At 53.9% G+C, this 25,082-nt stretch overlaps 2 protein-coding genes across 11 annotated transcripts in view; one reads left to right on the top strand and one right to left on the bottom strand.

Annotated features, from left to right (window-relative positions):
• The first annotated feature begins 1,200 nt into the window (after window positions 1-1,200).
• Window positions 1,201-6,700, top strand: NGB (neuroglobin). Its single transcript, XM_002824969.5, has 4 exons — window positions 1,201-1,510; window positions 2,901-3,012; window positions 3,642-3,761; window positions 5,557-6,700. The coding sequence occupies exons 1-4, from the start codon at window positions 1,422-1,424 to the stop codon at window positions 5,689-5,691; spliced, it is 456 nt and encodes a 151-aa protein (XP_002825015.1). The 5' UTR covers window positions 1,201-1,421; the 3' UTR covers window positions 5,692-6,700.
• A 5,975-nt stretch (window positions 6,701-12,675) lies between these two features.
• Window positions 12,676-25,082, bottom strand: part of TMEM63C (transmembrane protein 63C) — an 85,397-nt gene continuing 72,990 nt past the window's right edge. For 5 of the 10 annotated variants that reach the window (XM_054530884.2, XM_054530887.2, XM_054530883.2 and 2 more), the window contains 6 exons: window positions 23,652-23,814; window positions 23,289-23,394; window positions 22,702-22,869; window positions 20,245-20,354; window positions 18,795-18,866; window positions 12,676-15,636 (listed from right to left, as the gene is read on the bottom strand). In XM_054530884.2, the coding sequence (XP_054386859.1) occupies window positions 15,433-15,636; window positions 18,795-18,866; window positions 20,245-20,354; window positions 22,702-22,869; window positions 23,289-23,394; window positions 23,652-23,814 (823 nt within the window). In that variant the 3' untranslated portion in view covers window positions 12,676-15,432. Of the gene's footprint in view, window positions 18,631-18,794; window positions 18,867-20,244; window positions 20,355-22,701; window positions 22,870-23,288; window positions 23,395-23,651; window positions 23,815-25,082 lie in introns of all 10 variants that reach the window. The other 5 variants (XR_008513362.2, XR_008513363.2, XR_008513364.2 and 2 more) reach the window with 5 other exon arrangements.

The following is a 25,082-nucleotide window of genomic DNA, read 5'->3' as shown; positions in this document are numbered from 1 at the left end:
GGAGACCCCTGAGGGAATAATGAGAGAGAAATAAAGGTGAAAACGGGCTTGCTCTCCCAAACCTGGGCCACCAGCACTGGGCTGGGGCTTGAGGAATTTTCTGCTTGAAAGAGAAAAGTTTAGTTCTAATTGACAGGTGACCAATTGCACACCCTGAGTGGGGAGCATGGATTCTATTATCTGCACTTCTATTGAAAAAATTAAACAGTACTTCCATTAAAAAAAAAAAAAAAAAAAAAAAAGGCCGGGCGCGGTGGCTCACGCCTGTAATCCCAGCACTTTGGGAGGCCGAGGCGGGCGGATCATGAGGTCAGGAGATTGAGACCATCCTGGCTAACATGGTGAAACCCCATCTCTACTCAAAATACAAAAAATTAGCCTGGCGTGGTGGCGGGCGCCTGTAATCCCTGCTACTCGGGAGGCTGAGGCAGGAGAATGGCGTGAACCCGGGAGGCGGAGCTTGCAGTGAGCCGAGATCGCGCCACCGCTCTCCAGCTTGGGCGACAGAGCGAGACTCCGTCTCAAACAAACAAACAAAAAGATGAAAAATCACGGAAGTGGGGAGGGCCCAGGGAGGGAAGAGGTGAAAAATTAAAATTAAAATTAAATCATGGAATGGTACAATGTTAGAGCTGAACTCCCTCAAGATTCCACCCTGGCCAAGCAGAGCTGGGATTAGAACTGGATCTCACGGCTTTCTAAAGATGGAGTCTCAAAAAAAAAAACCCAGGCCTGGCTGGGAATGGCTGTGGTCTTGGCCCTGTCCCTACGGTTGAAAGCCCTGGTGGCCCCCAACGTGTGCTGGTGCCCTAGTCAGACCGAGAACTAGGCCCCTAGGCCGCCTCGCCAGGCCTGACCTGCAGGCCAGGTGGGTGGCAAACTCAAATGCCTCTGGCAATGCTTCAGTTGAGGGGCCTGTGGAGAGGGGGCGCATGCAGCGCCAACCTGAGGCGACCAAATTCAACACAGTGCCCTCGGGGCTCGGGAGGAGAAACTGAGTCCCAGAGAGCCTCCGCGATGTCAGTTACGTTCTGCAGGCCGGGCCTTTCCCAGGCCACCATAGCGGCCGGCGGAGGGAGCGCGCGCCTTGCTGGCCTGGAGGGGGCGGGGGCCGTGGAGGCTTTAAAGCGCCCAGCCCAGGCGTCGCGGGGTGGGGCGGTTCTGGCGGCTGCGGGGCGCAGGGCGCAGCGGCCAAGCGGGGTCCCCGGAAGCACAGCTGGGGTGCCTCCACCTACGACTGGCCGCGCGCCTTTTCTCTCCCGCGCCAGGGAAGGAGCGGCTGCGGTCCCCGCCGGGCGGAGGCACGGGGGGCGTACGGGGGGCGGAGGGGACCGCGTCGCGGAGGAGATGGCGCGGCACGTGCGGTGACGGCACCTGAGCCCTGAGGGTCCCAGCCCCGCGCTCCGCATCCCCGGGACAGCATGGAGCGCCCGGAGCCCGAGCTGATCCGGCAGAGCTGGCGGGCAGTGAGCCGCAGCCCGCTGGAGCACGGCACCGTCCTGTTCGCCAGGTGAGGGCTACCCGAGCGCCCGGGGGTGCGGGTGGAGGCTGCCTCGGCGGGAAAGGGGTCACGCGGCAGGACCGGCCCCGAAGGAGGGAAAACTGGCCGCTGCCGGGGCGCTGGGGCGCCTGCCAGATGTGCGCCAGAGGAGCGGGGCGCGGCGACGGGTGGCACAGCTCCTCTGCCTCCCTCTCGACCGTGGGCGCCTGTTGCCAACCAGCGCCGCACACCCCGCTCCCAGCGGGGCTCACCGGGCCGGCGGGATCCCCTCCCGCGGATCTCCCCACATCTGGGAGGGTGGATCTCCGTCCCCGCGCGGCGCCTCCACCCCGCCTTGTGCCTCCTGCGTGTTCCTTAGGTAGCGACTGCAGGGGTGCACCCCGCTGCCGGTATCAGGGTACTGGGGTGCCCCGAGGGCCGGGGAAGGGAGATGTGTGGGGCGAGCTCCTGCGCCCGCGTGTGAGCGGTCTGGCTCCAGGTGTGTGGATCCCTGACAACCAACAAGACAAACCTTTCCGAGGAAAGAGCCAGAGAGCAGCCGGGGAAGGGGTGACAGATGCGGGAGCCTCACCGCAGGGGAGAGGGCTGTGGGGTGCACAGGCCCCGGGGGAAGGGAAGGCCAGTCTCCAACCTCAGCACGCAGTTTCGATAACCCCTCCGCTATCACCAGCCGGGCACTGCTTCCCTCACCGTGGTGTTCCCAATCCTTGGCACCCTTGGACAGTCCAGAACTTCTGCCCAGGCTTCCGCAAAACCACCCCCAAGGCAAAAGGGGAAAACATTCAGTTACCCGGTGAGACCTCCCAAATGCCGAGGAGGGCCTCTGCTTCTGCCTCCGGACTCCCTCCAGCTCACTTTTTTCTCAGGCACCCATTGTGGCTCCACTACATCCAATCTGTGTGACCTTAGGCGAGTTCTAGCCTCCCCGGGCTTCTGTTTTCTCCTCTATAAAACTGGGATAACAGTTGTACCCACTGCTTAGGACGATGAGGAATACAGTTAAAAGTTAACCACACGGAAAGTACTCAGCGCAGGAGAGAGAGAGAGAGAGAGAGAGAAGGGCTTTCCTCTCCACACAATGTAACTCCAGGTTTCCTGTTTGGGGACCTCTTCCTGTCCCAAATCACACCCCTCAGCTATTCACCGAGGGACCCCTGCTTACCAGAGGCCCTGGGACACATTTGCCCTTTCTAGGATGCTGCCCAGGGCCAGTAGAAGGCGTGAGGAGGAGGGCACTACCGAAGCTGGTGGGGGAGCAGTGCCAGGTGGGAGAGTCAGCTGTGGTTTGCAGCTGAGACCTGGCTTGGCACCCCCGCCTGCTGACTGCAGGACAGCCAGGCTTGCTGGGGCTTGCAGGGGCTCACACCCCAGGGCTAACACCTGGGCCTCACCCCCACAGACTGTTTGCCCTGGAGCCTGACCTGCTGCCCCTCTTCCAGTACAACTGCCGCCAGTTCTCCAGCCCAGAGGACTGTCTCTCCTCGCCTGAGTTCCTGGACCACATCAGGAAGGTGAGAGGGAGGCAGAGCTGCTGTGACCTCTGGGATCCAGCAGAGCACCTCCCTGGTGGAGAATAGGGAAAATGACTTTCTGCCCCAGGCCTAGTCTTACTCCCCTCCAGTTCTCCCAAGCAGGGTACAGCTCCTTTCCCTCTGGGCTGGATTGGTCTGGGACATCAGAATCAGCCTCTTCCCCTACCCTGTGTTCAGAGAGCTGGTCCCAGCCTCTGTCATTGCCTTTGTCCTCTGGCTCCCATAGGTTGTGTTAGCACAGATCCTGGTCATTGGGAACCATCTGCCTATGAAAATCAGGCTGAGATTTTCTTAGAATCTCATGATTCTCAAAGGGCCTCAGTTTCTCCTTGTCCCAGGAGACAACACTCTCCAGTAGGTGTGTTTAGAGATGTGAATTCCTCAGAGGAGAGAGGCTTCCTTCATGGGTATAACATTAGTAGTTTGGCCACCACGTATCGCGTGCCCCCTATATGTAGTAGACACAGGCTGCCTTTGACCCCTGATCTTGGAGAACTGAGGGTCCTACTGGCCTCTCTTGCTTTGGGACCCTCATGCCTTGGGCTGTGATTGTGAGCAGATGGGGCTGCTCTGGCCTCTCTGTTTCACTGCTGCCTTGGCCTTGGCAGGTGATGCTCGTGATTGATGCTGCGGTGACCAATGTGGAAGACCTGTCCTCGCTGGAGGAGTACCTTGCGAGCCTGGGCAGGAAGCACCGGGCAGTGGGTGTAAAGCTCAGCTCCTTCTCGGTGGGTAAAGGAGCTCTGACTCTCTCCAGAGCTCCTGGCCTGGGGCCACTTCTCTCTCCCAGACCTCCCCTTGCCACCTGTTCTCTCTCCCCTTCCCATATCCTTAGATAACCAGGGCTGCAGGCCTGCATCTGTTACCTGCTGTGTGGCCCTGACATGGGCTTGACCTCTCTGAGCTTCCAAGTTCTCTTTTCTGATATGGCTTCTTTTAAAACCATAAAAATTAAGAAGACTTTGGGATCAGCTGGTCTACTCAATTTTCTATTGCTATGTATCAAACAACCCTAGAACTATGACAATGCTTTCCGATTTCTCATGGCTGGGCTCAGCTGGGCAGCTCTTCTGCTCTGCATGGTGTAGCTGGAGTTACTTGTGTGTTGTGTTTAGCTGGGAGCTCAACTGAGGCTAGAATGTCCAAGGCCTGTCAGCCTTTGAGCTCTGTCCCTGTGATTTGTTGTCATTCACTAGTCTAGCTGAGCTTCTTTATAGAATAGCAGCTGAGTTCCAAGGGGGAGTTTTTAGAGGACAAGCCCCAGTGTGCAAGTGCCTATAAAGCCTCTGCTTGCCTCACTCTTGCTAATGTCCCATTGGCCAAAGCCACTCACATGGATAAGCCCAGTGTCAATATGGGAGGACCCTACTCAAGGGCGTGAATCCTTGAGGTGTAGCCCATTGGGGGTGACTGATATGACAGTCCACCACACAGTCCAGTCACCTTGCCAGATGGTGAGCACCTTGAGGAAGGAGCTGTGTTGGTCTTGTCCTCCTCTCCATCCCCAGCACCAGCACAGTGCCTGATCTACCAGGGCTACAGTGGATATTCAGTTAATATTTGTGAGATAAATAAACCTTATTTTATTATGAGTAATAATGGCAAATGAGAGCCATTATATTTATTTATTTATTTACTTACTTATTTATTTTGGGGACAGAATCTTGCTCTGTCGCCCAGGCTGGAGTGCAGTGATGTGATCACAGCTCACTGCAGCCTCAACCTCCCAGGCTCAAGTGATCCTCCCACCTCAGCCTCCCTCATAGCTGGGACTACAGGCATGCGCCACCATGCCCAGCTAATTTTTGTATTTTTGGTAGAGATGAAGTTTTGCCATGTTTCCCAGGCTGGTCTCAAACTCCTGGGCTCAAGTGGTCTGCCCACCTCAGCCTCCTAAAGTGCTGGGATTATAGACCTGAGCCACTGCACCTGGCCTATTATCATTGTAGGCTTCCTGTATACAGATGCTGTGCTAAGGGCTTTTTCTGGATTATCCCATTTAATCATCCCAACAGGCCTAGGAGTTGGAGCTTCTACTTTCCCTGTATCACTGATGAAGCAGCTGAGGCTCAGAGAGTTTACATAACTTACTTAAGGTCAACCAGCTGATGAAGGGTGGAGTCAGAATCTGCACTCAGGTCTATCTGGCTCCAGAACCCAGGCTCTTAACCCCATCATTGCTGCCTTGCGGATGAGGAAACTCAAGTCTGGGGGCAATGACTTGGTTTGGTCTAAGCTGAGAGGTCCCAGGCAATGTCTTGGCCCCACTCATGGGGTGGTTGCAAGACCAAGACGGGGGTGAAAAATGTGAGGATATAAAGCCTCACATTTAGAGGGAAAGGTGGACACAATGTGATACCCAAGGATTTGGGTAGGACCCTGCTCAGGAAGCATGGACTCCATGCAGGAGAGGAAAAAAGGCCCAGGAGCCCTAATCAGCCCTAGGCCTCAGTTTTCTCACCTGTGGAATGGAGCAGTGCCTTCCTGCCTTTGGAAGTGACAAGGTGCCCCTTGCCTCTGCAGACAGTGGGTGAGTCTCTGTTCTACATGCTGGAGAAGTGTCTGGGCCCTGCCTTCACACCAGCCACACGGGCTGCCTGGAGCCAACTCTACGGGGCCGTAGTGCAGGCCATGAGTCGAGGCTGGGACGGCGAGTAAGAGGCGATCCTGCCCGGCAGCCCCCATCCATCTGTCTATCTGTTGGCCTGTATCTGTTGTAGCCCAGGCTCCCCAAGCTTCCCTGCATCTTGGTCCTTGTCCCCTTGGCCACACTGGAGAGGTGATGGGGCAGGGCTGGGTCTCAGTCTCCCAGAGTCCAACTGCAGAAGGAGTGGCTTTTCCTCCAGGAAGGGGCTTCTGGGCATCCCCTCATCCCCAGTAGCCTCTCTCTTGCCTTTCTTTTTACCTTTTTGGCACTCCCTCTGACCCCGTGAGAAGTGTTTTGGTGGCAGAGGTGGGATGAGCTGGAAAGATATGGAGGTGGGAGGGGATGGGGCTCATCTGTCTGTCCTGCTTCTTCAGGTGAGTGCAGGCCAAGGTGGGGGTGAGATGGCTGAGCTTCCAGCGCCTTCTATCCTGCCTGCCCAGTCCCTTCACTGCTTTCCTGCCCCAAGATGGCTTGCTTTTCACAAATAAAGAGAAAGAGCAGCTTTAGCCTTCTTGGTGGAATCCCAGGCAGTGGGAGCGGAATCAGAACTGCCAGGGAAGGGAAGGGGGACCTGGGTCTCAATGGGTCTCATCTGAGTCTCGCGGGCTGTGCAGATGCCCTGATAGAGTCGGTTTCCTTTGGCGGCATTCCCTTTCCCTCATTCAGCTGCTGCGGGAACCCAGCTGGCCAGGTGGGGAAGGGGCTGGGGACCAGCCAGGAAGGAGGGGTGACTTCATCCCAGAGAGACCTGAGTTCCCCCAGCCCTTCATCACCAACCCGCTCCTGCAGGAGTGAGTCTTACCTCCCCCAGCCCTCCTTTCCGGCTCAGCCTGCAGCGACTGTGAGGCCACAGCTCCTCAGATTCACTGCCCGCTGTGTGCCAGTACTCAGGCAGTTGGAGAGAAGAGAAGGCAGCCACAGAGGCCCCCGCCCTCACCCCAGCCATCTGCACTTTTACCGTTTGCTCTGTGCTGTCTGTGGTCCTATAAACTCATGAGAAATAAACTGGTTCTGTGTGCCTCTCTGACCCTCGGGCCTGATCTTTTCTTGGGTCTTGGCCTGTGCCAGATGAAGCTGCAGGGAAGTGGATCTCAGGACAGGATGGGAGGATGGAGTCAGGGAGGCCAAGGCCGGAGTGGGTGGAACAGGAGGGAGGGGCCTGGGAGGAAGCTCTGGGAAGCCAGTGGCAGACATCTGTGGAGTCTGTGGCCCAAACTGGCTGGCAGGCCACAAACCCAGCTCTTCTTCCTCCTGGGCACACAGCTGGATGTCATGCAGCCACCCTTGCAATTAGGTGGGGCATGTGACTGGGTTCTGGCCACTGGACCATGCAGATGTGTGTGCCACTCCCAGGCCTGGTCCCCCAAAACTCCTGCATGCTTCTCCATGCTCTGTCATCCTTCTGCTGGTGTGATACAGACCTCACAGAGACCATGAGGGCCACGTGTTGAACATGGCAGAGCCACGGGTGAAAGGAGTCCCGACCCTGAATCGCTGCTTGGAGGAAGGTGCCCATTAATCAGAATCACCCATTTTGAATTTTATATGAAAGAGACAAACTTCTCTTGTGTTTATGCCATTACACATTTTGGGGTTAGTTAAACCTATACCCACACTGATCCATGGTCTGAAACAGGTCATTGGTTGGGGGCTTGGGACCCCACAGGCTGTGGGCTAGAAAGCCAGCCAGGGACGTGGGGAGGAGGAGCTGTGTTGAGTGGGCATGATCGGGGCAGGTTTGGGATTACCTCCACATGTTCCAGCCTCAGCGGCGGGCCCGAAGCCCACACATGGCTGCAAGGCCTGTGCCCGGGCTGGCTGTCCTCGCCCTGGGCTTCCAGTTTCTCAGCCAAGACTGAATGTAGCAGATGCCCACGGGGCCTTGCCGGCTCCCAGATGGGGCCTCATTTTCTTTAAGCTCAGATGCCAGGCCTGCCAGGCTATGTGACTGCAGGCACTGAGTCTGCAGCATGTTAGGAACGCCTTGCCCTCTGTGGTGCCCAGAGCATTTTCTGGAGCCCTACAGGCTGCAGTGAGTGAGGGCCTCATCTGCTGCGTGACCTATTAATGGGTCAGCCTCAGGTGTCCATGTCTGGCCCACAGGTCTCTAGGTGGCCTGGCTTTGGAAAGGTCTAATGCCCTCCTCTGACCTGTGTCTGAGTCATCCTAAGCATGGATGCTTTCACCTTTTCTGAAAGCCACTCTTCTACTTAGGTGTGAGTGTGCGTGTGCACGTGTGCGTGTATGCACGCACATGTCTGTATCAGGAAAGAGTATCACTTACCTCCTCCTCTGCTCAAGGGCTCAGCCCTCTCTCTATCCTGCACCCCTCCTCTATCAGCCCACATCTCCCCTCCTTATACAAAGAACAACCCCTCACTTCCTTTCCTCTCCAGCTACCCCTTTGGTTCTTTTCTTCCTTGGATAGCAAAACCCTTCGAAAGAGTAGTCTTTCCTTGCTGTTTTCATCTCCTCACTTCTTATGGGAGGATGGGAACCTGCTTCAACCAGGCTTCGTCCCCACTTTCAATCTACTACAGTCAAGGTCACCAACCACCTCCATCTTGCCAGATGTAGGGTCACATCCTAGTCCTTATCTTCCTCTCCTGCTCAGCAGCACTTGAAAAAGTTGGTCATGCCTTTATTTTTACACTTTTTATTGTGGAAAAATGTTAACATACACAAGAATCAAGAGATGAGGGAATCTCCATGCACCTCTTCCCCCAACCACACCCCCCCGCCATTTTTGTTTTTGTTTCTTTGTTTTTGCTGGAGAGTTTTTAAGCAAATCCAAGACTTCATGTTCTTTTACCTGTAAATTCTTCCATATGAATTTCTAGCTGGCACTTTATTTCACATATGAACCCACGCCATCAATACATCTAACAAGACGAACAGTATCTCCTCATCACCACCTCATTCAGATTCCCTGATGGCCCACATTCATCCACATGTAGATTTCCCAGACGTCTCTCTGCCGTTGGTTTGTTCAACTCAGGATGCACACTTTGCATTTGATTGTGTCTCTTCACTCTTTCACTTTGGCCTGGCCCCTCTTGCCATTTCCCCTCACCATTGCTGTGTGGGAGAAGCGAGTCATTTGTCTAATGGCCTGTCCAGCATTCTCCACTTGGCTGAAGCTGCTTCGTGGCATCTTTTGACTTACTCCTCTATGCGCCGCATTTACTGCCAAGCATGGTTAGAGCTGGGGACACCCTCCTTCCTTTTTGAGTCCCTCCTGGTTTTCCTTGCAGGTTCTCCTCCTATCTCTTTGTGCTGGCTCAGCCCTCAGACCTCCTCACCTGCACCTGCTCCCATCAAAGTCTCAGCCAGTCCCATGCTTTAATCACCACCCAGGTGCTGATGACTGAAATGGATATCTCCAGCCCGACTCCTGTATCCAGCCACCTTCTTGACATCTCCACATGGCATCTCAACCAGAACACGCTCAAGATGGAACTCTTGGGGTTTCCCTTGGCCTTTTTCTTCCCAGCTTTCTCCACCTCAAACCAGAGTGTGCTGAGTTGTTCACACTGAAGATCTGGGAGTCATCCTCACATTCCTGCTTTCCCTCAGACCTCACATCTAATCATCCATGAATCCTCAACCTCTGTTCCAAATTTAACGGCTTCTTTATTCACTCTCCATCCTGGTGCAAGCTAGTATATTCTCTCTCCTGAATGCCTCCGACACAGTCCCAACTGGGGTTTGTTTTTTTTTTTTTGAGACAGGATCTCACTCTGTTGCCCAGGCTGAAGTGTGGTGGCGTGATCATTGCTCACTGCAGCCTTGAACTCCTGAGTTCAAGGAATCCTCCAGCCTCAGTCTCCCGAGTAGCTGGGACTACAGGTGCATGCCACCATGCCCAGCTAATTTTTAAAATTTTTGTGGAAATAGGGTCTTGCTTTGTTGCCCAGGCTGGTCTCAAGCTCCTGGCGCCAAGTAATCCTCTCACCTCAGCCTCCCAAAATGCTGGGATTACAGGTGTGCACCACCACACCTGGCCCCAACTGGGCTTTCTACTTCTACTTGTCCCACCCTGGTGACAGTGACCATTTCAGCACATAAGGGTTACATGGGTGGTTGCCAGGGGCTAAGGGGAGGAGGGAATGAGGAATTATTGTTTATGGGTATACAGTCTCAGTTTTGCAAGATAAAGAGTTGTGGAGGATGGCTGGTGGTGATGGTTGCACATTACGAATGTATTTCATGCCACTGAACAGGACAGTTACAAATGGTTAAGATGGTGGCCGGGCGCGGTGGCTCACACCTGTAATTCTAGCACTTTGGGAGGCCGAGGTGGGCGGATTGCTTGAGGTCAGGAGTTTGAGACCAGCCTGGCCAATATGGTGAAACCCTGTCTCTACTAAAAAATACAAAAATGATGGTGGCATGTGCCTGTAATCCCAGCTACTCGGGAGGCTGAAGGAGAATTGCTTGAACCTGGGAGGCGGAGGTTGCAGTGCACCCAGATCACGCCATTGCACTCCAGCCTGGGTGACAGAGCAAGACTCTGTCTCAACAACAGCAACAACAAAAACAAACAAACAAACAAAAAACCCATAAATGGTTAAGATGGTGAATATGATTATGTGTACTTTACCACCACCACCACCACCACAACAAAAAAACCTGGAAAACAAACATGCAAGGGGATCACACTCCTACCCAGAATCCTCCCATAGTTTCCCAGATGATGAGTGAAACTTGGAGTCCCAGTGTGGCCTGCACAGCCTGTTGCCCACTCAGACCTCGCCCCACCCTCTCCTCCCCTTGCTCACTCTGCCCGATTCTTTGGGCCCTGCGTGTGTGCCCACAGACCCTTTGCTGGCTCTCATGTCTCACCTCTACAGAGCTTGTGCTGGCCCCTCTAGTGCAAAGCATCCCCTCCTCACCTCCAGGCACCCCTTGCCCCTATCTGGCTTTGTCTCTCCCTGACACCCCATTATGTAGGCCTATTTGTTTACTGCACTTGTCACATTCTATTGCACGGAAATGGGCAGGCGGTCATGGAAGCCACTTGGGCTCTGTGTTTGGAGGGGAGGGAAGAGGGACAGTCTTCGAACCCTCACTGAAGGTGACAAGGTAGCCAGAAGTGCCCCTGACACCTGTTGTGTGGCCCTCAGGCCCATACAGTAGTCATACTTATTGCAAAAGAAGATAAAGATGGCAGAAGCATGCCTGAGCTAGGGAGCTGTCATTTCTAAGCTGGCGATGGTGAGATGCTGAGGCCACCCAGGGCATGCGGTGCCTGAGGCTGGGACTGTTTTCCTTATCCACTCACCCCTCCCTGCACACTGGCATCACCTAGGGCACTTTTGTAAAATACAGGGTACTGGGCCCCACCCGAGAAATTTTGGTTTTTCAGGGATGGGGCCTGGACATTGAGCGTGACTCTCATTTGCGGCTAGGCTGGAGAACCTTGGGAATTGAGGCTGAGAGCTGCCGGGCTGCTGCTTGTCCAGGCCGAGGGACTGTCAGATGTTCTGAAAGCAGCCTCTGTTGAGAAAGCCCGGGAACCTGCCTCCCCATAGACCAGGCTCTCCTCGCCTCCGCAAGGCCTTCCACAGAGAAGACCTAGGAACCTGGAATCTGGCCAGCAAGGAGGTTCCTCAGGACAGAAGTGAGCTGCCTCAGGCTTCCCTGGCGGGGCCCCGTGCAGCCCCAGGCTTGGTTTCTGGGCAGAGGCATGGGGCGCTCTCAGGCCCCGCTGCTTCCTCGCTGCACAGCGCTCGGTCACGTGCTCCAGTCCTTTCTCGGGCACAGCCCAGTGGAGCCAGCCTCCTGGGGCTCCCTCTTGCCCTGCCCCAGTCCTGTCGCCAGCCCAGGTAAATCTACCTTCAGGCCTCCCGTCCCTCGTGGCCTGCTGAGTGGAGAGAGGATTGACCAACACTAACCTCCCTGGAGGACGTTGCATCCTTGGGGCGACTGCCCTCTCTCTTCAGCTTCTTTTTCTGTCTCTTTCTCAGTCTCTGCCTGAAAAAAGGCCCTTGAAAGGTCTGCTGAACCACAGAGTGTCCCAGGCCTGCCATCTGGGGACCGTGGAGCTGCCAGCCCCTGGGAGGGGACCATGAGAGGCAGCAGCAGGGCGCAACCCCCTCCCATCCAGTCAGGGAGTCTTCGTGGCTTCTCTCCTGCGAAGCAGCCCTTGTGGATTTCAAGGGCTGACTTGACTTGGAAAATAATTGTTTTGAGGGGGGAGAGGGGACAAGTGGACGGGTCTTGATCCCACGCCCAGGCCCACACCTTGGTGGATTTTGAGTCAATGGCCACTGATGGACCGTGGAAGCTTGCGGAGAGGACCCAGCAAGGGAGATGCAGGAAAGAGTCCTTAGGCAGCCACCTTGAGACTGTCATCCTCTGTCCCCATAGGGAGCACTGTGGGAGGAGGTCTCCCCCTACTCAACACACCCACAAGATTCCCATCCTCTGCCCCCAAATCTGCTCTGCTCAGTCATGAAGCAGAACAGTCCACCTCATGTCCTCCCAGCCCTACTGTCTGGATGAGGTGACCAGCCTGGGTCATGCAGCTGCTGGAGGAAGGGACAGAACCGGTCTCCTGACCCTGAGATGTGTCCTCCAGGGTAGGGAACTGTTGTCTCCTTGCCACAGCTATAACAGCCTTTGCTAACGGGTGTTTCTTATCCCACCTGGATGCCCCGCACACTTCCCTCGTGCCAACCTCTCCTCACTCAACCTCTCCTCCACCTCCCCCATCCCCCACGTCCCCCACCCTCATCCTCTTGCAGACCTGAGCCCTGTCTGCCACTCTTCCTGGGGCCTCACCTGAAATCTGTGTGTTTTGAAGTCTGGCCACTAGCCTAGCCCAGTAGCCCGCTTATGGGGCTCAGCACTCACCAGGGACTTCTGCTGCCCCTCGGGGCTGCCCTGCTGGCTTCCTGGGTAGCTCAAGGACCAGAAAGTTCTCCCCACTGCACAGCGGAGCAAGGCCAGGCTGGCCCAGATGCAGAGGCAGAGGCAGGGGCCAGGAGAGGTTGGGAGGACTTGTTTATTCAAGGCACGGTCATAGCATTAACAAGAAGGTTCAGCATTCTGGCACATTCCTTTAGTGGTGGTGGCCAAGGTTAGCCCACCCCCACCCCCGACCGGGGGCCCCAGAGGACGCAACGCTGCTGATAGGCACTTTGCTTCCAGGGGCAGTGGAGGGTCAGGCAGGTGGGCATGGGGCCACTGGAGGCCCAAGGAGGGCCCCTCCTGGAGGCTGTAGGCAATACCGGTTCCCGGGCGGCAGCTCCTTCCAGAAAGGATTAAGTCAGGAGGTGATTTGGTGGATGGAGTAGGGTGGGGCGGCTGGGAAGTGGCTGGCAGAGGAGTGGGATGGCAGTAGGTGGGGGGAGGGGGGCAATGGGTGAGGCAGGTGTGGGCTGAGGCAGGAGGTGCCTGAGAGGGCCTGGATGTGGTGGCGGGGGGAGGCTAAAAGATGCCCCCTGCTCCACCGCCCTGCAGTGACCATGGGAGGTCCAGATGGAGCCAACTGCCGTGAGGCTTTGCTGGTTCCCCTAAGAGTGGACTATGGAACCTTCTCCACATGCTCACCATCTTCTCTCAGAGTCAGGCTACACTGGACCCAGGTTCAGAGGGAGAAGCCCCCAGCCATCCCGCCACATTGTCTGCCGGGACTTTTCCCATATGTGGCTTCCACAGTCCGGCAGGGGCTGCAGGGGCTGGGGGCAGGCGCCAGGGAGCTGTGTCCAGTGAAGGAGAGACCCCAGGCCAGCTTCTGGCGTGACCCCCACACCCCATATACCAAATACACATGATGGGGTCGGGCAGGGCCTGGAGCTGGCCACCTCCCCATCATGTGCCAAGCTCCTGCTGGGCCTGACTGCTATGCTGTAACCGTGTACTTTCCCCTTGTTGATTGGTGAAATTCCAGTGGGGAAGGGGCCTGTGGGACCTGGGTGTGTAGGGGCCAGGCTAGGGTCATTTCCCCCTTATTCCTAGCTGGACAAGGAATGGGAAAGACAGCCTCTCTCCAGCTGATCCAAGCTCTCTGGAAAGACACCCCCATGCCAAAGTGTGGGCCATGCCCTGGGGGTATAGCAGTTTCTGCCCATTGAGCACAATTTCTCACCTGCGGTGAAGCTTGGAGCTTCTGGGGCTAGGATGGGGCAAAAGTGGGGCAGGGACAAGGCCTAGGTGATCTGAGTTCAGGGCAGCCATGTGCCTGGGGCCTGGTGCAGGTGCTCAGGTGAGGTGAGCAGGGGGCCGGCCTTCAGTAGGTTGGTGGCAGGGACCCAGACCTTTGGGGGAGGGGGCTGAAGAGGGCCCTGGAGCACACAGACCCCATTCAGCTTGGCTTGTTCTGGTTCATTGAGGCCCCCACTGGCCCTTCTCATGTTCTCCCTGGCTGGGCTGCACAGTGGTCCTGATGACAGCCCATCCCAGAGGCAGAGGCCGGTTCCCCCTGGCTATGGCAGAGGTGCTGAGTGTCCCCATCACTGTTCGGAATTCAGCTCCCCCAGGTCTCAAGTGGTGGCAGCCCTGGGAGGGCAGCCTTACTTCTCCAGAAAGGGCTTCTCCCTGGAGCACGTGGCCCTCCCCACCACCCCACCCCCGGCCGGCCTGGGGCAACATCACGATTGAAGCATCTGCAGTGTCTGGACCAGGCCCACACTGGAGGCCGCTTGGGTGGTCTTCAAGGCAGGGTGCAGGGGCAGCCCCGAGAAGGGAGGAAGGGTCCTACTTGGGACGCAGGTGATGGTCAGTCCTTCAGTTTGAAGCGTGGGGTTCTTACCCTAACATACTGCCCATCTTGGCCAAGCTGGGGGTCCAGGCACTCAGTTGGGTAGGAGGCAGGAGTCGCTTTTAAGTGGCCACATCTTTGGCTTTGGGGGTCTTCTCTTTAGGCCCTGGGGCTTGGGGAGGTATAGCTGGTTTCCCACCACCCAGAGTTTTGGGGAGAAGACCTCCTTCCATGAATTTGGCTTCTGTCTCACCCCACTTTGTGTTACCCAGAAAGGACTAACCAAGGTTTCCTTCTGAAAAATGCACACGAGTCTCATTTGATGAGTCCTGAGTGATCCCCCTCTGGCTACCCTTGTAAGAATAGAAAGAAGGGCCTCTGCCCTGCTGCTCCTGGGGACATCTGATGAGGGCAGAGGAGCAGGAAGGGGCTGAGTTACCTCTTTTCAGGTCTACGCTTTCAGTTGGCTCTTGCTCTGGTGGGTGCAGAAACTTTCTCTTTACAGACCCCATGCAGGGAACTCCGTGATGAGGTGGTCCTCCGTGTCCTGTCAGTGTGCTCCGTGCATGTACCTTTGCCTCCTCAGACTGCAGGGGAGGAATGGGCTGGGGCTGGGAGGAGGAGGAGCAGCAGCAGAAGCTCCTTGGAAAGGCAGCTGATGCAGAGTGGTGATGACCCCAGAGAGCCTTCAGCAGCCTCTTTCTGCCTCCTCCCTTAGGAACACCTTCTCCATCTTGGTCCCAGGAAGGGACCCCAACGTTCAGTCTCTGTGCTGGGGCTCCAGCCACCTCTCTCAAGACATGGGCTTGCCTGTATCCTCCATCCCTTCCCAGGCTCCCTCAGCACTGCCGAACACCCCCAGTTCCAGCCGGGCAGCAGGTCAGGGCCCCCGTATGGCCCATGGCTGGGGTGGCGGATGTCTCCACTGGGGGCTTCTCAAAGTCTGCAGGAGGTAGTGGGGAGGTTCAGGCCACCCTCCTGCCTCCCCTTGCCAGGCCCTCCTCTGACCCCTCAACAAGTCGCCAGTGGAGGCCTCAGGTCCCGGTCAGTGGTACTGGTTCTGGCCCTCCAGTTCCAGCCCTTCCTGGAACTGGGCCGAGTCTAGCTCCCTCGCAAAGCCCCTCAGACCACTCTCTTCTTCTCCCTCTTCCGGCTGATTGTTCATGGTGCCATAGGTGTGCCTGGCTGGGGAGGAGGCAGGGGTCAGGTTCAACTCCGGCTCTTGCAGCACGGTGGCCACATACAGCTGCTTGGGATAGAGACAGGGGACAGGAGCAAGGTCACGTCCGGAGCAAGGCCATGTCCGGAGCAAGGCCCTGGGCACACCCTCTCCCCTCATGCCCCACCCCCATCGCCTCTGTCTCCTCCAAACCTTGGAGCCTGCCTTCTTCCCCAGCAGCCTGGGTCCTGTCTGTCCCACCCACCTAATTGTTCTTGATCATTTAATGAGCATCTAGGTGCTCCCAGGGCTGGTTTAGTGGCAGGAATCCCTACTTCTAGTCCACTGCTCCTTTAGAACATGTTCCATTCACGCTCGGTTCCAAGTCAAGCTGCATCCAGGGGAGGTGAAATGAGGCTCCCCTCAGCTGGGGACTGGAGAGACCCTCTTTCTTGAGCTAGTGCACTTTCTAATACAGCTTCAGCAGCACACTCAGAACTCCCTCGGGGTCTGTCACTGGTTGGCCTGTCCTCAAGATGTGGAACTGCTAGCGGAGACTTTGGTCACATGACCTGTCACACCCAGGAATGGTCCCCATGCTTGGGATGGCAGCAGATAGAAAAACACAGGATGTACTAGGAAAAAGAGCAATTGTCATCCTCTGAAGTGGCTCTTAAACCATCTCCTTACTTAGAAAATAGGTGATTAGGGAATGGAATGAAACCTTTCCCATAGGAGTTTATTTCAGTGAAACCAAACAGCCCTGGTTGAAGGAACGGTTTTCCTACAAAAGAATCTAGACATTTGCATCGTGCCAAAGTAAACCATCTAGATGATCTTTTGGTCATAAAGGGGTAAATGTCAACTGAACCATGGAAAAATCCATCTGTCATTCCCCTAATTAGAAGGTCATGATGGCATCATTAATGAATGGGAATTAACAGGATGTTACATCTCTCTGAGTGTAAATTGCAGCACTACCTGTAATGTGTTCTAGCCCCATGTTGAACTTGCATCTATCAAGCCATCAGATCTAACTTCCAGTGTTCAGGAGATCATGGAACCTGTCATAAGACATCATGAACAGCCAGAAAAATCCAGGTGGAACATTCTGCAGGACTGCTGGCTTGGTCTCTCCAAGTCATTTAAAAGGCACTGTGCTAAAATAAAAGGGACATGAAAACCTGAGGCACACGTGCTAGATTTGATATTGGGTTGGACAAGCTCTAAAAGATACTTCTGGAACAATTAAGGCAATTTGAATATGGGCTGGGTGTTCGAAGAGATCAAAAATTTATATATATGGAAAAAGACTGTTAACTAAAAATGCAGGTTATAGGCCTGGCGTGGTGGCTCATGCCTGTAATCCCAGCACTTCGAGAGGCCAAGGCAGGTGGATCAGCTGAGGTCAGAAGTTCGAGACCAGCCTGGCCAACATAGTAAAACCCCATCTGTACTAAAAATACAAAAATTAGCCAGGTGTGATGGCATGTGCCTGTAATCCCAGCTACTCGGGAGGCTGAGACAGGAGAATCACTTTAACCCAGGAGACGGAGGTTGCAGTGAGCCAAGATGGTGCCACTTCATTCCAGCCTGAGCAACAGAGCAAGATTCTGTTCCTCCACCCCCACAAAAAAAGGTTATAAAACAGTATGTGCAGTACTATTTCATTTTAGCAAAGCTATGTAAATCATACATAATTATCTAGAAGAGATACATAGTATATAAATATCTGGAAGAAAATACACTATCAATCAGTGGTCATCTCTGGGTGGTGGGAATATGGACTTTTTATTTTCTTATTTCTGCTTATCCTTTCCCACTATAATGATGCGCAATGTTCATATAGCCCTGTTGTAATAAGGCAAGATTTAAAAAATAAATCCTAGTCATGTTTTTTAAAAGCATAGGCTTTAGAGTCAGATGGACCTGGTTCGACCTTTGTCCTGACACTTCCTTGCTTGGTGCCCTGGAGTCTATATTGACAGAACTTCTGAGCCTCCATTTGGGGATGAAAACCCCTACTGTGTGGGTTTATCAAAAGATTAAGAGCGAAAACAGCAAAATGCCAGGCTCATAAGAAGATTTCAAAAACTTATTGCTAAAAATATTCAAAGAGGGGTCCTTTCGGAAGGGTCCCAAGAAAAGAGAGACTTTCTTGCTTTGAAATCCTTGTGGTCTCTTCATTACCAAAGCCCCTTCTCCTGTCCCCTCTCAGAGATAATCTGTGCCTGTATGTAGGGTTTTTCAAAGTGGGCAAACCTGGCACTCCGGTGACTTCTGTCCACTTGCTGGTGTTTTATCTGTGCTTCTGTCCCTGTGCACTCACACCCAGCTCTGCCCACAACTAAAGAAAGCCTTGTCTCCCATAGGGCCCTGCCGCCCACTCCGCGTTTCCACTGTGCCGAAAACTGTCTTGAGTCCCCCAAGCTCCGGTCTGTCTCCAGGCCTTCGCACAGGCTGCTCCTCTTCCTTGAAAACTCTTGCCCCACACCCTACTTCACCTGGCACCCCGTATGCCCATTCCTGGCGTCAGATTCAATGCTCCTTCCTCTGGGATGCTTTCACCAAGTGCCAGCCTGGCACCCTTCTTCAGAGCTCCTCCCAGGAGCCCTGGCCTTGGGGCACAGGCTGACCCAGTACCCACCTCAGTGCATGCATTGGTGGCTCTGCAGCTGCATTTGTGGCAGGGATGCGGGTGGGTGCTCGTGCCCATTTCCCTTCAGGCCGAGCCACTGTGTAAGAGACAGCACCCAGCCTGTAGGCCCTGCACTCTGAGCCAGCCTCTCTGCACGCAGACAGGCTCGCTCATCTCGGCTTCCCTGCCTTACCATCAGTGCAGACTTCTAATAGTTCCCTGAAGCTCTGTCTGTGTTGCTCTGCCTGCACCTGTGCCTTGGGGCAGCCTTTGGTCCTGAGGCCAATCCTCAGCAGCCCCCCCTGCGTCTACATGACCGAGGTCGCTGTGGTCTCGGCCTCCCTGACCAAGTACTTCCTCTTTAGGTGCCTTCCAGACAATGCCGAGTGCATGGTGGCTCTTCTCTTTTTCTCACTCTTCATCCAGGGCCACGGCAGCATTTGGACCTGGGCCAAGTCCTGCTCCGTTAGAGGAGGGAGTCCAGGGGACCCCCATCACCTTCCCCATACCCAGAGTGGGCAGCAAAGCTGGCATCCCCCATGATGCCACTGGAGTAGACCATCCCTGCAAGCACCGCCCTCCCAACCTGTCCCTGGGACTCAGGACTCACAAGGGAGGTGGGCGTGGAGGAGGTGCTGCTTGGCTCCATGTCAAACACCGTCTGGATCTCCTCCTCCTCAGGCTGCAGCAGGGAGAGGTGGTGGGTTACAGGAGGCCTGCTCTTTGCCCCTCCCCCCTCATCCAGAGGAGCCTCAACTCCACACCTGGGCTTCTCACCACCTTCGAACTCATCTCTGTTTTTCCATACCTTCAGCCTGGCAAGACTGAGGCCCAGGGGGACAGAGAGAGGGCTGGGATGCAAGGGAGTCCCTTCTGGAATGTTCTATTCCCAAGGGCCATCACTGGGGGAAGTAAGCAGAGCTGGAATTGAAGTTCAAAGACGAGCCTGCTTTGACTCCAGGAGAAGCCTTGACTTCAGCACTGTCGTCTTTCCTCCTGTAGCTTCCCCTCTAATTTGGAAAGTGTCCTACACCCACACAGCCTAGGTTCCTGGCCATTCTCCTTCTCTAGAGTGGACACCTGGCCAACCCAATCACATCATGCTGCTGTATTAGACAGAGTCAGTGGGGTCATTCACGAGACCCTTCACTAGTGTGGTGCTCCAGCCAGGCGTGGAGAAGAAAGGCTGGGCAGAGAGGGCAGTGGGCGCCTGTGCCCAGAGCCCTGGACACAGAGACACCAGAAGCAAAGAGATCCTCCTCCAAGGCCCTCCTCAGACTCAGTAGGGTGTCAGTCCTTAAAATCAGCTTTCTTTTCTTTATATACATTCATTGAAAAAGGAAACAATTCACTATTATAAACAGAACACTGTGTTTCAGTTGCCATAAGCAGAAAGTTAATGTTAAATACATAACCATGAAAAATGAAAAATTATGTTGCGATTCACTGGAAATCATTCCAGTGCCCCAGGAAAGACATCCATTCTGGGAAATGCTGAGCTAGAACACATAGTTGTTGGCATGGCTCTAAAAGGGCATGGATTGGCTCCCCTCTCCTAATGATTAGGGTGGGCCCACTGCCAACAACCAAAGGAGTCATGTGGGGCAGGGGCCACCTCCAAACATGGTCGCCTCAAGTTCAATAGCCTGGGGTCTGAAAGGAGAGAAAATGACAATCCCCCCCTTTTTGAATCATCATCAACTCCCCCGTCAACCTCTTTTGCTCCATCCTCTCTCTTGGCCTCCAGTCCTTGGAGGCTCACAGTTCAGTGGCTGCACTGGACTCACATCGCAGGAAGGATGGGCCAGCAGCCTGCAGTTTGGAGGAGGTGTCAGAGGGAAGAAAAGGAGAGGATAGCTGTCTTCTGGATGGGGGCCAGAGCCTAAGCTAGTGCAAGGCATACATGCATGCACACTGGGCTCCACGCTCTACCGTCAGAGACAAAGGCGAGACCCTTTCATCCTGTGGTGCTATGGGAGCCCAGGCCTGGAGAGTATCCTACAGCTGTGTCCCCCAGGGACCAAGAGAACCAGTGGAGGAGGGGCAGACTGGCAACTCACCTCATAGTCGGCAACCATCCGAAGCTTCCCCAGAAAAATGCCAACAAAGGCAATTATCATGGCAATGAGGAGGGTGGACAGGGAAAAGATGGTGATGGTGTGGAGAGAACCTGCCAAGGAGGAGAAAAGGCCATGGGATGGAGTCTGCCAGCTGAGATGCCACTCCAACTGGCAGATGCCCAGGGACCATCACAACACCACTGCAAGGGCTTTGACCTTGCCAGTCCTCTTCTGATAACAACTGGCATCAAGGAGTCTGACACAATAACATCATCCCTTTGCTCTGTTTGAGCAGTTTAGAATTTGGCATCTGTGGAGTCCATGAAAAAATGTTTTAATTGACTTCAGTACCCACTTCAGTGCCCATTAAATGTGTCCTTCCTGACCTGCTGGTCACCTCCAACACCATCGTCCCTGGGAAGTATCTTTGAGTGACTATTTCTGCCAGTGCCCCCAACGCCATCTCTGACCTACACCTTTCCCTGCAAGCCCTTTTGAAGTGAGCATGCTCAGTTATCTGTGCCGATGGCACAGAGACGGAATCTAGAAGGTAAAAGTCACCTACATTGCATTTGGGAATATTTGGTCCCTTTTTTACAGCAGCAGTTTTCTAACTAGGTAAACGTTTTTTAAATTACGCTTTACAGCCAAAAATCACTGTTTAATGATGCTTACTGCAGTGTTTTTATAGTAGCAAAAAGTGGCAAACCTCAATATCCAATCATGGAGAACTGACTAAAACTGGTAGACTTTCATGCAACCACTGAAAGGCACCTACGTGTTCAGTCTTTTAACAACCTAGGAAATTGCTCAGAACGTTGTGTTCAGTACAAAACCTCAGGGTACAGGACTGAATGTTACAATATGGACGATCGCAGTTTTGCAAAGTAACAATAGACCAACAGCTCCCTCTCAATGTTCCCACGCCCAAGGCCCCAAAGCGCATGCCTGGAAAGGGGACAAGGAACAAAAGACATCAGGTTCTGGGTGAGATGATGGGTCATTTACGTGTTGGTCTTTATATTTTTTCTATTTTTGATAATAAACATGCAGTCCTTTATTCTTAGAAGAAAAGCATTATGGAAAAAAATGAAGTCTCCGGGGTGGCAGGGAAAGGCTAGCAGGATAAGCAATTGGGGGTGACGGCAAATGGGTAAGCCACATAAATGACTGAGAGTCGACCGTATGGATGCCACCACGACAGGGAGAGAAAAGAAAATACCGCCTCGGATTGCCTGAGCTCAGGAGTTCGAGACCAGCCTGGGCAACATGGTGAAACCCTGTCTCTACTAAAATACAAAAAATTAGCGGGGCGTGGTGGCACGCGCCTGTAGTCCCAGCTACTCAGGGGGCTGAGGCAGGAGAATAGCTTTAACCTGGGAGGCGGAGTTGCAGTGGGTCGAGATCGGGCCACTGCACTCCAGCCTGGGTGACAGAGCAAGACCCCGTCTCTAAAAACAAAAAATAAGAAAAAAAAAAAAAAAAGAAAGAAAACAGCGCGTCTCCCTTCTCCCACCACTGAGAAGGTTAAGGTCAGGTGTCTGAGGGAAGGGCAGTGGGGTTGGGGGTTGCTGGGGGGTGAAGGTGCCTCCAACGGGGAGAAAGCTGAGGGGTTTCTAATCTGTGGCCTGCAGGGACTGCTTCTGTGAGGGTGTCTCTGAGCTCCCCTAGGCAGGAGCAGTAGCTGTGTGTAGCTAAAGAGTGAGGAAAAAGCTGGCCCCTACTGCAGGCTCTGGTTCCTCTTCCAGGTTTTTGGCAACCCATAAAGCCAGGCATCTACCACTGGGTGCCTGCGGCTCACGCTTATAATCCCAGCACTTTGGGAGGCCTAGGCCGGGGGATCGCTTGAGCCCAGGAATTCAAGACCAGACTGGACAACATAGTGAGACCTCATCTCTACAAAATTAAAAACAATTAGCCAGTCATGATGGCTCACGCCTGTAGTCCTAGCTACTGGGGAGGGTGAAGTGGCAGAATTGCTTGAGCCCAGGAGGTCAAAGCTGTAGTGAGCTGTGATCGCGCCACTGCACTTCAGTCTAGACAACAGAGCAAGATTCTGATTCAAAAAATAAAATTAAAAAACAAAACAAAAAAACAGGCATCTTATGGGATCCCAGAGGAAATGTCATGGGAACTGAGCCTCCCAATAGCTGATACTCTATTTCCTGCCCGTCTAGACTTAGAGAGAAGGAATATGAGGTTTCCTGCCCTGAGCGCTGGAAACCCAAATCCACACCTGGGGACTGTGTTGGTCCAGGGCCTTCTCTTAGCCTTGAACCTCAGCTGAGGCTCCAATGCAGGCCTTTTAGGCCCAGAGAAGTCGCTGGGTATGGCCAGGTCTGGTGAGCAGCATCTTGCCCTCCCTGGGCTTTTCTCCTCTAACAGGGTCAGTGTTAAGGGACTCACAGAGCAGTGGGGCAGGTGGAGGTGGGGTCTCCAGGCAGGCTTGGTACCTACCCAACCGCAGGATGGAGAAGAACAGCATCCAGAACAGACCCAAGAGTGGCGCAAAGATGGCCTGGGAGACGGCAGCCATGTGGATCTGCTCATTCAGTTTGGTGGGTGCGAAGGAGTAGTACATGTTATAGCGATCCGTCAAGTGTTTCATGCACAGGTAGAGCAGCCCTGGGGGGCCAAAGGTGGAAACTTATTCAGTGGCCCCTTCAAGTCTGGACCTTTGTGGCTCCAGTGTCTCCACAGGCCTGAGAAGCCAGATCCAGGGCTGTCAGAGTCACGACAGCCAAGGATGGGTTGGGGGAGCTCTGTGGTGCTGACCTCCGGGGCCAGCAGCTTCCCTTGAGCCCCCAGAACTGACTCTTTCAGCTTGGTGAAGAGTCATTCACTCATGCGTTCATTCAACAAACATCCCCCGTTGACAGCCATCCAACCTCAGCTCCCCTGTACCCCCAGCTTGGCCCTGGCCCTGACATCTCCCTACCACAGGTCTCCCCATGCTCCAGGAGGTGGACTGATGTTGTGAGGCTCAATTCCTCCTCCCCATCTGTGGGTGTGCAGCCCTTGGGCATGCCTTGGAGATGACTTACCAAAAGGCACAATGATGGGGCAAGTGATGCTGTATGCCATCACCACGCTGAACACGTTCATCATCCACGCGTACTCGCGCCCAAACTGGAAGTCTATGGCCTGGTTCTGGGGCAGAAGGCAGGCGTCACCCTGAAGTGGCCCAGTCCCCTTGGCTGGACTACTTCTGTGGCTCCTCATCAGCCTCCTGGCAGCTCAGGCCTGGAGGCAGCCTCTTTTCCAACTCTGTAGACCAAGGTGCCCCACCGCCACCCATCCACACCGTCCCTCCCACCTCAACCCCCTTGGTGCTTCTAGCAGGCTCTATTCCTGACACCCTCCCAAAGGAAACTGAGGGATGTGCTCAGTGGAGAGCCAGCCTGTACCTTTCTGATGTTGACTCTCTCTGGCTCCGATCTAGAGAAGAAGAGGCGGGTGCTGTAGCAGAAGAGTGACCCCAGACGCAGCAGCTCCATGCCTGTGCCAAGTAAAGCTGCCGTGATCACGTAGTTGACAAAGAAGGCGCCGTTGTCTGGCAGGAACACACACCTGGGCAGTGAGGGAGAGGGAAGGTGGCAAAAGAAGCCACGGGGAGAGGGAGAGACGTTAAAAGGGAGGAGAGAGAGGAGAGCAGCAGAGGAAATGAGAGTCGGAGTGGAGATACAGATACAGACAAGGAGAATAACATTTCCTCTCTTTCTTTTTCTCTGTCTCTCTCCTATAATATATATGTCCCCAACCCAATTAAGTTAACAAGCAGTCCCCTGAGCAGGGAGGGGCAGGGACCACATAAAGCATGGGTGTGTTAGGGGATACATGCATTGGCTTGATCCAAAGCAAGGGTGTCTAAGCCAGGTCCAAAGACTCTGGAGAATCCATGAGTGGGTTTCTGGGGAGTCTGTAAACTAGGATGGGAAAAAATAACTCTTTATTTTCACTAATCTCTAACTGAAATTTAGCATTTTCTTGCATTAAGAATGTGGGCAATATGGCAGGGCATGGTGGCTCACACCTGTAATCCCAGCACTTTGGGAGGCCGAGGTAGGCAGATCACCTGAGGTCAGGAGTTTGAGACCAGCCCAGCCAACATGGTGAAACCCCATCTCTACTAAAAAATACCTTGAAGGATTGTGCCTTATAGAGCAAGTTATGGAAGTTTGCATGTCATTTGCAACATATCTTTGAAAATTGGGATTCTCAACACTTTTTATCACTAAAACAAAAAAAACAAAATTGGCAGAATGTCCCACATGGTCTGCATGTTGCTTTGTCAACGATACCCCCTAGTTTAATATTCTTATTCCAATAAGTAATATCAGTTTTTATACTGATGTTTTTAAGACAGTAAAATGTAACTTTAGCTCGCTTATATAAAAAATGCAATATTGGTTGGGCGTGGTGGCTCAAGCCTGTAATCCCAGCATTTTAGGAGGCTGAGGCGGGCAGATCACTTGAGGCCAGGAGTTCGAGACCAGCCTGGCCAACATGGTGAAACCCTACCTCTACTAAAAATACAAAAATTAGCCGGGCACGGTGGCAGGTGCCTGTAATCCCAGCTACTCGGCAGGCTGAGGTGGGAGAATCGCTTGAACCTGGGAGGCAGAGGTTGTAGTGAGCCGAGATTGCGCCACTGCACTCCAGCCTGGGCGACCGAATGAGACTTGGTCTCAAAAAAAAAAGCAATATCTTGTTATTGATGTGTTTATAAAGACTATATCAAAAATTTGATTTTTAAAATATCTTGATAACTATAATTCAGTATAATTGGTTTTCTTTGTAATCCATGTATTTTGTGCACATAAAGACATCATTCAGAG

The sequence above is a fragment of the Pongo abelii genome, chromosome 15 (assembly GCF_028885655.2).
Source record: "Pongo abelii isolate AG06213 chromosome 15, NHGRI_mPonAbe1-v2.0_pri, whole genome shotgun sequence".
NCBI lineage: Eukaryota > Metazoa > Chordata > Mammalia > Primates > Hominidae > Pongo > Pongo abelii.
This window is presented reverse-complemented; position numbering and strand designations above follow the sequence as displayed.

What these genes read in the sequence shown, in the direction of transcription:
- NGB (XM_002824969.5), top strand. Translation starts at nt 1,422, where the DNA reads ATGGAGCGCCCGGAGCCCGAGCTGATCCGGCAGAGCTGGCGGGCAGTG. An exon ending in GGCACCGTCCTGTTCGCCAG is followed by an intron (nt 1,511 to 2,900) that starts GTGAGGGCTACC and finishes TCACCCCCACAG; the next exon opens with ACTGTTTGCCCTGGAGCCTG. An exon ending in TAAAGCTCAGCTCCTTCTCG is followed by an intron (nt 3,762 to 5,556) that starts GTGGGTAAAGGA and finishes TTGCCTCTGCAG; the next exon opens with ACAGTGGGTGAGTCTCTGTT.